This window comes from Periplaneta americana, chromosome 6 (assembly GCF_040183065.1).
Source record: "Periplaneta americana isolate PAMFEO1 chromosome 6, P.americana_PAMFEO1_priV1, whole genome shotgun sequence".
Classification (NCBI taxonomy): Eukaryota; Metazoa; Arthropoda; class Insecta; order Blattodea; family Blattidae; genus Periplaneta; species Periplaneta americana.
This window is the reverse complement of record NC_091122.1, coordinates 91,330,170-91,342,483: the sequence shown is the minus strand read 5'-3', so window position 1 is coordinate 91,342,483 and position 12,314 is coordinate 91,330,170. Positions and strand designations below refer to the sequence as shown.

At 34.8% G+C, this 12,314-nt stretch overlaps 1 protein-coding gene across 2 annotated transcripts in view; it reads right to left on the bottom strand.

Annotated features, from left to right (window-relative positions):
* The window catches only part of LOC138701490 (ubiquitin carboxyl-terminal hydrolase 2-like), a 181,156-nt gene that overhangs the window by 26,788 nt on the left and 142,054 nt on the right, over positions 1 to 12,314 (bottom strand). For both annotated transcript variants that reach the window (XM_069828406.1, XM_069828408.1), the window contains exon 6: positions 49 to 175. In XM_069828406.1, coding sequence (XP_069684507.1) covers positions 49 to 175 — 127 coding nt within the window. The remainder of the gene's footprint in view (positions 1 to 48; positions 176 to 12,314) is intronic.

Sequence of the window (12,314 nt, the reverse complement as noted above, 5' to 3'; positions counted from 1 at the left end):
GGAAATACATAGGGCAAGACACACAAGAAGTATCACACAATCTGTTACCTTTGATGAGAGCGCCCTTCATGCTGGACACGGTGGTGTTGATTTCGGAAAGGTGACAGTCTGCCAGCAGGTACTCCAACAGAGGCTTCGTGTTGCTCAGGCACTGTATCACTGAGTTCATGAAGCACTGCAACGAACATATACATATACTGCTGAGACTATTATTCATGATGATGATGATGATGATGATGATATAATAATAATAATAATAATAATAATAATAATAATAATAATAATAATAATAAAGTTGGTACAACTTTGATTTTCCAGTGAGGGAAATGATTCGAAGTTACAGTTGTTTTTGTGTTCCAATAATCCTTTCAAGGAACAGAGTATTTGATAAACAGGGATCGATAAAAATACTGACAGATAAACAGAGCCTTGTATGGCCTTGCTGCCTCTCATAATGATGATGTAATCTAGGAGAGTCATTTCAGCTGATTCTCTTAACGAGGTCAACACACAGAAACGTATTTCATGTACAGGATGGCACACAGTAATGGGAGATTTTGAATAGATTAGCGCAAATTCATACTTGAAGTTGGTAAGACTGTGATACAATCATACTGTTTCTTAGGCAATGTTATTTCAGCTGCCATGAAGCAGAGGATGGGAGAGCATCGTGTATTTGCAGTAAATAAATTACTGTTGTGAAGCTGCACATCATTTTCAACTTCGGCATCATGATCCGGTTCCATCAGCCCATGATGTGAAGACATAGGTTGAAAGATTTGAATCAATAGGCACTGCTTTGAGAAAGAAGCATTCAGGACCATAAAGAAGTGTTCGATTGTCAGAGACAGTCCAAGCAATCAATGCTGTCATCCAGCAGAGTCCACAATGTTCTGCACTGCGGCCTGCTGTGTCATTAGGTTTGTCTCGCAGCACTGTGGTCAGAATATTGCCTTCAGATCTAAAATCGTATCTGTACAAGCTTCATCCAACAATTACAAGCTGGTGATGCCAACAGACGAGTAACTTTTGCTGAACCATTTTTAGCAAAATGTGAGCAAAATGAATATTCATCGCTGCATTACGACAGCTTTTTGGAGAGTGTCTCATGTCAAAGAATGGCAGCATGACTAGCTCGCGCCATCATCTGATCTTTCAGTGTGCGGTTTTTTGATAAATTTTTAAAAGGTCGTGTGTATGCTAGTCTTCCTCACACCCTAAATGAACCAAAGGCTAGAATTCGTTACAACATTGCATCAATCATCCAAAATTTTAGTCTTTCATCTTTACAACAATCATTGTTTTTACTGTGAATGCATGATGCTCTCCTATCCTCTGTCTCATGGCTACTGAAATGGCATTGCCTAAGGAACAGTATGGCGGCATCCCAGTCTTACCAACTTCAAGTATGAATCTGCGCTAATGAATTCAAAATCTCCCATATATGTGCCACCCTGTATGAATCTGCTGAATGCAAAACAACTGGAGTAACACATCTGTATGCAGCAAGATTATTTAATCATCATCCCCTAAATGTGGAAATCATAAAAAAAAAACCATCTTGGAGACAGCAGTTCATTTAAATTGTTTCAGATTTGCGATAGACTCATTACTTCCAGGACAGTTTACTTAGAAGAGTAAATTCTCAATAACATTAAAGACAATAATGGTGACAGCACCCAAAGAATAACAGCAGCAAATAATGTGTCACATATAGGGATGCCTGACTTTTGCAAATGATTTTTTCACGAATTTCTGCTAATTGAGACAGAAAGTGTTATAGATAAGAACGAGAGTCGTTCTGTAGATATGTTTTACGATTGCAATGCCACGAATTTTTATTTATTTATTTTTTTTTTTTTTTTGCAAGTTCGACCATTTTTTTGCATTAAACGCGATTTTTTTTTTTTACGAATTTTGCTGAATCATATATTTATCAGTCACGAAATTCCATTATTTTATTTTCAACAATGAAACATTCAAAAGAAGTATGAAAATGGGGTTGTCTTTAATGTTTTATCATGTAGAATGCATGGCTGCTCAGCTGTGAAAAATGAAAATCTGTGTGTCGTACATGTGCAATGCTTAAATTCATTACACACTAACATAAGAAGAAATGTGTAAAAGGAATTTACCATATATTCAGCAAGAGTACGCAATGAAGAGTATGGCATATGTATTTTGATAATTTGGCAGCCAAGCAGCCTGTCATAGTGTGCAAATGAACATAGGCCTAATGTTTTATAAATTCAGGTAATGCTTTTCTCAATATAGTGTGTAATCAGCCTTATTAACACCGAGTAAGCCTGTAGGGATGAGTGTTTTATTACCAATTTTTCAAAAGTGATTTCCATGTTTAAATTCAAACTTTTTCTTCATGATTTACTGTACACGTTTAAATGCAGAATTTTTTCATGAACTACACATTAAGTAACGACTTTTTTTTACGGATTACTATAGATTTATTTAACAACTTTGATGTATTTTATTCAACGTTTAATGGGCTCAGTAGCTGTATATCCCTATCATATTCAGAGTATATGGTAAGTTGTAAACAAAGATGACTTTTCTCCATTAGCAGCTTTTTGTGCTTGGTTTCTGCAGGTAAGTGCTCATGATCAACATTTTGTGACCAGTGTCGTGTTTACAACTGAAGATGTATTCACTGCAGATGGTGTGTTCGATTTTTCAACACTCATTACTGGGATGAGGAAATTCTCAGGTTACTGCTGAATCAAAACATCAACAACAATTCAATGTATGGGCAAAAATTATTTTATTGACGACAATTTATTTTCTGTCTGGGAGACTGACAATATTTTAAGAACAGTTTTGAAAAAGTTTCTGGATGGTAATTTGCCACATGTGATTTATGGAAGATAATGTTTTTATTTTTTTAATTAGTTATTTAATGACATTATATTAAGAGTGCCATTTGTAGCATTAGTGAAACTGGTAAGAGCAAGATGGTGTGTGTATGTGTATATCCAATGTCTACCCATTTTGCTTACGTAATTTGGGTTCCACATATTGCGGATGGATGGCAGAACTGTGGCCAATTTTCAATTTGCACATCACTTTTGCAAACTATACTGTGCATGATGAGTATCTGAGGAGAGTTCGTATGTATGAGTGTTCGTGTAAGTGTAATGTAGGGAATTGGTGAGGATGATAATGAAGGTGAGGAAGGGAGAAAGGGAAACCCGGTGCCAGTATGTAGTCTACTCCTCTCCTCCTGTCGAATAGTACCAAGGGAGTCACAAGTCTTAATGTCCCTGTCCAATGGACGAATCACTATCAACAGTGACACATTCCTTCTCTTCATATGCACTACAGGGAGATTTGGGATTTAACCCAAACATATTGGTGCACAATCTAGTGATTAGAAATTGTGCACCGCCACCTCTCATAGTCATGAGATAGAAATTTTACACGAAAATCTCTGACTTCACCGGGAATAGAACACGGGCTTGCTAGTCTGGAGGCAGACACACCACCATAGAGCTAACTTGGCGGACTTGTATTTTAGCAAAATGAGTCTGAGGATTCACTATAAGATTATTTGACATTAGCCTCTGGAAAATACTCAACCAAATAATTAGTTCAAGAGAGATTCGTATCCATGTCTGAGTACACCTTTACAACACAAAACCTGCCCATCACCCTTTATATTATTCTGGTACCAATGATGATTTTCCACCCCATTTTAATTATGTTACTAGGAACTTTTTGAATGGGTGAGGAGGTCTACGATGAGCACTAGCGAAGCGTGACAAAATTTTTGGGTAAGCTGGGCTGAAGGCATGGTTTGGAAATAGTGATCTAGGCAGTGCTTTATGTCGCTAAAAGGTAAACGAAATGCTGAAACGCTCCTGTTTTTAATTAACTAAATTCTAAATTGATTTTGTCCCTTCTTCGAAAATGTTTGGGAAAGCTCAGCTTACACTGCCTACCCTGAAGCTTCGCCACTGACAATGAGGTGTCTCAGAGCTTGTAATAATTTCCTTTATAGATAACAAACAAACAAACATGGGGAGTATATATTATACAGAGAGAAGCAGGTCTACATTCTTTAGAGGGTTCCTATATTTTTCAAACAGTCTAGAGCAGCGTTTCTCAAACTATGGTCTGCAGACCACCTGTGGTCCTCGAGGCCTGCCCTTGTGGTTCTTCAAGAAGAAAAAATAAAATTTAAACGAATTGCATATCACTCTATACCTGAAAATCTCAGAGTTTGGAAATGACACATCGCAATTGTCTTTCACTTTTTCTCTCAATACTGACATTTAATGAAATTTATTACCCTATTCGTCTACTGACTTCCCACTCTACTCACAACAACAAAAAATGGATTTAAAGCACTATTAACGTGGTGTTTCTCGCCATCTTTTCCCTGCACATCTGGCGCCGCGCCTGTGACCTAGCCAGGGATCACCCAAATTCATAACACAGGACCAAAGTACCGAACCTCTTCATGTACTTATGCCTTTCTTAATAGTTTCCCGGCCGATGCACTCATTTTATAATTCTTTATTGTGTAATTGGTATTGCAGGAAGTTCTGCATAAGAAATATGCCCAGAATAGACTCTTAAAGATCCAAAGAGAATATGCTCTACGAATCTGCAGAGCATACCGCACAATATCAACAGATGTGGCACTAGTCATTGCTGGTATAGACCCACTTCACTTGATCGGACTCTACAAAGCAGGAATAAGCGACATAAAATGGAATCAGAAGACAACATTTCAAGAATTATCCTTTGATCCACAATACACATCACATTTTCTGGCCGCAGGACATCCGGGACTACAGCACGACCGCTATCAATTTCACAACTGTAGCTATATGCATACGTATGAAATTTACACAGATGGATCAAGAATTAACGAATGCGTTGGCTGTGCATTTGTCATCTATTGTGAGGGCATAGAAGTGCATACAAAACTCATCCATCTATCTCCCACCAACACAGTTTTTCAGGAGGAACTTTACGTTATCAAAGAAGCAGTGAAATGGTGCGCAGAACATGATCATAGTGCTTGCATCTAGTGACTCTCAGGCAGCAATCCATGCAGTAGACAATAAATATATTTTGGATCCCCTCACAATTGAAATAAGAAATAACATCAGGAATACAACGCATGTCTGTGTATGTTGGGTTCATGGACACGCTGGAACAACTGGAAATGAGCATGCTGATGTGTTGGCGAAACAGGCTGCCACTTCGGATATGAAATATACATGTACACAAAATGCCCTATGTCTTATGTGAAGAAGCGTTTAAAAGAACGTGTAATTAATAAATGGAATGATTACTGGGTTTGCAGCACAAAGGGAGCTTTAACTAGGGAATTATACTTCCCTGATTTACGATAGAGTAAATTCTAAGTTAATGCAACCAAACTTTGTTCTTACTCAGTTCTTATCTGGACATGGCAAGTTTGGTAGCTATTTCGAAAAGTTCAAGATAGAAACAGAAGGTGGAAATATTTGTGCATGTGATGACTCCCTGCAAACAGTCCAACATTTGTTATTTGAGTGTCACAAATTTGAACTACAACGTCTTGAACTAGTTTGTCGATTAGACAGGTGCGACACCAAGTACTCCCCACCAATACAAGTGTTCCGAAATAAATGCTGTTATCAAGATTTTATGAGATATGTAAATTACGTTCACAAAACTTGTAATCTGAACACATGATAAAATTTGTATATATCCACTGAATTATTTTTTTTTCTATAGTTTTTATATATTTTGCTATAAATATTTAAATTAACAGTTGATAGAAATAAATATTAGGATAATAATTTAAAATAGATTCACGATAAATGTGTTGTATAAAATTTAGAAACTGCTTGTAACAACATTGTTTAACGGAAAACTGTGTAATATCTTCAGAGATTTCAACCACAGAAATTTAAACTACATTCAAGTGAATATCAGGATTAGTTATTTGCTTAGGTTATAATATAGTATACATTTCATGAAACTTGTTAATTGAATAATATAAGATTGTATTTTAGTATTTAATTTCATCTCATTGCATTTCATTCATTCATGTGTATAAATTGTAAAACTTTGTAGAGATTTGCCGAATTTATAGATTTGTAAAATTGTATTAATTTTATAATTGAAACGTAAGATTAATGCAATAGGAGACTTCATTAATCAATATCATATAATTATTATTATTATTATTATTATTATGTATTTATAACCCTAACATACTTATCTCAGGTAAAATAGGGTTCTCTGTAAAACTGGAGTATAATAAATAAATAATAGTTTTGTCGACACCCAGTCTGCATATTGAAATGGTCACGTACTGTACGTCGTACACCAATAATACAACTCTGAGGTCACAATTTGAAACTTATTTTCCAAATAACATGACGAATTTTTATGAGTTTGTGATCCCTTTCATTGTGATATTGAAAATAACAAACTTTCATTGAGTGAAAGAGAACAATTAATTCAACTCTCGAATGACACCGGACTTAAAATGAAATTCCAAGCAGAAGGTATGGTTAATTTCTGGACCTCATCATAAGTGAGAAGAGAATACAGTGAACTGTACAATGGTGCTCTAGAGATTATAATTCAGTTTGCTTCTAGTATCTGCGTGAGAAAGGGTTTTCATCACTAACTCTAATAAAAACAAAGTAGGCTACTGAAATCGACTTGATGTATGTGACAATCTCCGACTTAAGCTTACCAGCATAGTCCAAATATAGAACAATTGTGCAAGAATCGGCAGACTCATTCATCTCATTAATGTGATTTCAAAGGCACATTGGTTCCGTTAAGTTCAATGTTAATTGAAAAATGAGTTCTATTCAGTCAATACTTAACATAAACACAATAAAATAAGTTATAATAACATTTACACAGATTTTTAAAAACAAACGTTTTCGCCAATTTAGATTGGCATCTTCAGGTTGTTTAAAATCACACGCAAGTAACGGTCATTCATCCACTAGTCGTGCAAGATATACAGTTTTCGTCATACGCTACCACTTAATGTAAAGATCAGTCGTGTCACCGTCCTCATGGATTTCAAGACGTTCTTCCATTTTTTGTAAGTATTGTTTTAGAAGATTTAAATAATACTTAAATGCTTCTAAATATTCTTTCATTCTATCCTTACAATTTACAGGATCTTTCCTGCTCTCCATAACGGCCACACGACCGACCTGTTCATAGCATCTTCAAATCTATCTTGTAAACTGTATCTGCAATGAGAGAAGAGTTTTGCTGTTTCCTTGGTTCACACACGCCTCTTTCAACACAGTGATTCTACACACATCGTGGAGGCTTTTTGCTATATTCTATTCTCTGTTTTTAAGTGATATTACAGTTGTAACTTTGTTTTTTAACGTCATATACCAAGTGTTCACATTTTATAACTTGTTCCATTCGACCTACAAAACCTGAAGATGCCAATCTAAATTGGCGAAAACGTTTGTTTTTAAAAATCTGTGTAAATGTTATTATAACTTATTTTATTGTGTTTATGTTAAGTATTGACTGAATAGAACTCATTTTTCAATTTTCATTAATGTGAGTAACAACATTTATTATTTTTTTTAGTTAGTAAGTTAAAGATTATCCAAACTCTAATAGCCTTGAATTATTAAAGAAACAAAAATTAATTTTCTTCTATTAACATTAGCTTAATTAATTAATACTAATACAAAATTAATTTGATTTAATTAATTAATTCTATTTTAAAATATAAGTATATTGATAAATTTGCTTTCAAAGGGAACAAGAGTAAGGTGGTCCGCAGAACTGTTCTGACTTAAAAAAGTAGTCCCCATTTCAAAAAAGTTTGAGAAACGCTGGTCTAGAGTTTATTCATAATTTTAGAGTACTTACAGAAGACTGGCTGTATGGAAAAACGTAGATACTCTTACATTACATGTTTTCAGAATTTCATAGGTATACAAGCTAGAATGGTACACACCTGCTTGTGAAACTGTTGTATGTAATTCTAGAGAAACAAAATTCTTTATGAGTTATACATGAAACCTTCCTGTTAAAAGTGTTACAGTAAAAAAAAAAGTTTAGACATTAAAAGATAATACAGCACAATTTCATAATTAATAAGACATTCATCCCGTTAACTAATATTCCTCTATTATAGTTTAAGGTATGACATATCCAGTTTACCTTCATTCATAGTAAGTACGAAAATTACTCATACATACATACATACAACATACATACGTGATCTGCCCAAGGGCAGTTCTTTCACTGCAAACCCAGCATTCTCCAATCTTTCCTATTTAGTAGAATATAACATTTTATTCCATATCTGAAACTCCTGAAAAAGTACAAGTCTTCAGGTATCGACCAAATTCCAGCAAAATTAATACAAGAGGCTGGAAAGACATTATCTAGTGAAATTTATAAGCTTGTACTTGCTATTTGGGAAAAGGAAATTGTACCACAACAATGGAAGGAGTCCATCTTTAAGAAGGGGGAAAAGACTAACTAGTAATTTTTGAGGAATATCATCACTTTTATTGATTTCGTACAAAATTTTGTCCAATATTCTTTTGAGAAGATTAACTCCATATGAAGATGAAATTATTGGAGATCATCAGTATGGTTTAGGCGTAATAGATAGACTATTGATCGAATTTGTTGTATTCGACAGATATTGGAGAAAAATTGGAGTATAAGAGCACAGTACATCAGTTATTCATAGATTTCAAATATGCATATGACTCGATTAATAGAGAAGTTTTATATAATATTCTTATTGAATATGGTATTCACAAGAAACTAGTTCGATTAATTAAAATGTGTCTCAATAAAATGTACAGCAGTCTGTATAGGCCAGTTTCTGTCTGACACTTTTCCAATTCACTGTGGGCTGAAGCAAGGAGATGCACTATCACCTTTACTTTTTAACTTTGCTCTAGAATATGCCATTAGGAAAGTCCAGGAAAACAGACGGGGTTTGGAATTGAACAGATTACATCAGCTGCTTGTTTATGCAGATGATAAATCCCGAAGAGACGAAGTATATGATTCATGGTCTCATGATCAGAACATAGTACAAAATGGAAATATAGAAACTGGAAATTTATCCTTTGAAAACACGAAAAAATTCAAATACCTTGGAGCAACAGTAGCCTCACAAATATAAATGACACTCAGAAGAAATTAAATGCACAATAAATATGAGAAATGCCTGTTATTATTCGATTGAGGAGCTTTTGTCATCCAGTCTGCTTTCAAAAAACTGAAAGTTAGAATTTATAAAACAGTTATAGTACCAATTGTTCTGTATGGTTGTGAAACTTAGACTCTCACTTTGAGAGAACAGAGGTTAAGAATGTTCAAGAATAAGGTGTTTAGGAAACTATTTGAGGCTAAGGAAGATGAAGTTACAGGAGAATTGAGAAAGTTGCACAATGCAGAACTGCATGCATTGTATTCTTCACCTAACATATTAGGAACATTAAATCCAGATGTCTGAGTTGGGGAGGGCATGTAGCACATATGGGTGAATCCAGAAATGCATATAGAGCGTTAGTTGGAAAACCTGAGGAAGTCGAGACGTAGATGGGAGGATAATATTAAAATGGATTTGAGGGAGTGGGATATGATGCTAGGGACTGACCAGAATGGATTAGAAAATCGGATTCTGAAGGATGTGTATTACAATCTAGCATGTGTCTAAATCAAGTTGGTATCATTATAATGGAAAAACAATTGAATGAATAATGCCAATAAAAATTAAGTTAAACAAAAACGAAATAAAACTGAAAGATAATATAAATAAAATAATACTTATGCAGGCGATTTAATAAATAAAGATAACAAGAACTTTCATAGAGCAAATTTAGCTATTTTACTGAAATATTGTTCCAGGCCAGATTATCCTGTGCACTGCTCCCAGCATGTGAACCAGAATGTGCCACTGTCAGTCAAAATGTGTAACAATTTTCAATATGGTGGCATTCACGGATCATGAATTGCACACCATGATCTAGCTACTGTGTATAAAGAACAGGATATCAGCTAAAAGCCACTGTCAACTTCTGAAGGTGTATGATCCAGGTTTTGACTTCATGCATTGCTTTTAATTGTAGAAAGGACTAGGACTTTCAACAAAACAAGCAACCCAGCAATCCAGGAATGACCACGGAAAATGACAATGTCTGCCACACTTAAGGGGTTAGGTACAGCTTACAGCAATAAAATTTTTGGAAATATTCAACATTTTTTTTCCTCCATTACTGTATCTTGTACAGCAGAGTGCTGCATTGGAGTTAAATTGCTCGCTTGAACTTGGTCGAGTGTCGCACCCTCGAGTGAGATACGATTGGTCGTGATACGTTCGTAATAAATAGAAGCACAGTACAAGGTCATCTCACCGACATGTCTTATCTTGTATGGAAGGCGACAGATAAGATACACATATGTTTTGCTCACATGGTAAAAATAAGGCTTTATTTTCTGCGTTTATAACAAATGTTTAATGGAACAGTCAATGGAACAGTCAATGGAACATACCAAAACAGGAACATGAAGTTATAAATAAAATAGTATGAAAAACTTCGATATACAGTTATTATTGCTAATTAACAGACATCGGATTCTAGGGCAAATGCCTATTTTGTTTCTTTAGGAGAAAAGTAAAAATAATTATTAATATTTGTGTTTCATGGAAATTGAAAGGTATTCAAAGAGTTTTATAGTGCCCTAAAATGCCCTAAAACGGTTATTAGAGCCTAATTTGTTAATATTCGCCTAAAAATGCCTAACTCACTGTAAAGTTTCGCATTTTACTCTTACTTTTTATAATTTATACATGCATTCACTGTGAAATTTAAGGCATTTAAAAAGTGGAAAGTTTGCTTCACACCGGCCATGAAAACATTGATAAAGGAAACAAAATGTTTTGAATCTCACGACACTCGCAATAGATTTCACCGAATTTAACATGTTTGGAGGCGTAAATGCCGACAAAGAACCAACCTTAGTTTTGAAGCAGGCAACAATCACAACATGTGCTGCTACCGATTCAGATACTATAAAAATGACTGTTTTCGGTCTGAAACCGATTAGCTGTACTGCCCTTCAGAGTGTCATAAAATCACAATTTTTGGAGAAAGAGTGTTTTTGAAATATTTATGAAAAGTCGTAAAACTGCGAATTAGTAGGGTAAACCATTACAAAATATTTAAAAGAATGGCCCTCCTAGTGTTAACACTACCAGGAAATGCAACAATAAGTGGAACTTTGTATTTTTGTCCAATTGAATCTCAATAACAACGGTTCATTTGAATGCTCGTTAACAGTTGCTCTTTCCCTCACCTTATTTGTGTTGAGAAGTTTTGAGCGGTAGGACATTTTCCTGTGAAGTTTAACGCGATAATGCCGAAAAATATAAGTGCAAAATCTACATTGATCCGGCAATGGCTAACAGAATATTCAGAATTCACTTATGATGGAAAAATAATATTCTGCAAGATTTGTAGCAAACAGGTATGTAACAATAGTTGAAATATATCAATTCTATTAATTTTAATGAGTAGGCCTATAATATTTATACATTGACTGAGCTATCCTGTGGTATAATTCTTTTTAAGACCACTACACTTTAACCTTTTAAATTCCGATAGTTAAAGTATTTGCAGGTCATTAAAATTTTGATTGTTCGAACCCACTAACTTTGTGATAGAAATACGGCAATACAACAATTAGGATTTTATTTTAATTCAGTTTACTTTACATTTTTAGATTTCGCAAGAAAAGAAGTGCCACCTAAAGTAGCATGTGCAAGGAGCGGCTCATAAGGCTAAAGCTCAGCAGAAAAATCAACTGCAACAAACTTTACTAACACAGCCTACTTCATCCAATCTCAGCAGCAATTTCTATGCTGATTTAACCAGAGCGTTTGTTGCTGCTAACATTCCCTGGAATGCAATTGAAAATCCGGTTTTAAGACAGTTTTTACAAAAATACTGCAAACAAAATATCCCATCTGAGTCGACCCTAAGAAAAAATTACTTAGACAGAATATACAATGAAACTTTAGCTTCCATTCGGGAGGATATAGGTGATTCTTACATATGGGTCTCTGTGGATGAAACCTCAGATCCTATGAATAGGTATATAGCAAATATGGTAGTAGGAAAACTTAGTCCTGATGGACCTTCGATTCCACACCTCGTATGTGTTAAGGAACTTTCAAAAGTAAATAGCCAAGCCATTGCTTATTTTGTAAATAAAGGCCTACAGTCTTTATACTCAGGTAATATAGACGATTCTAAAGTTCTGTTGTTTTGTAC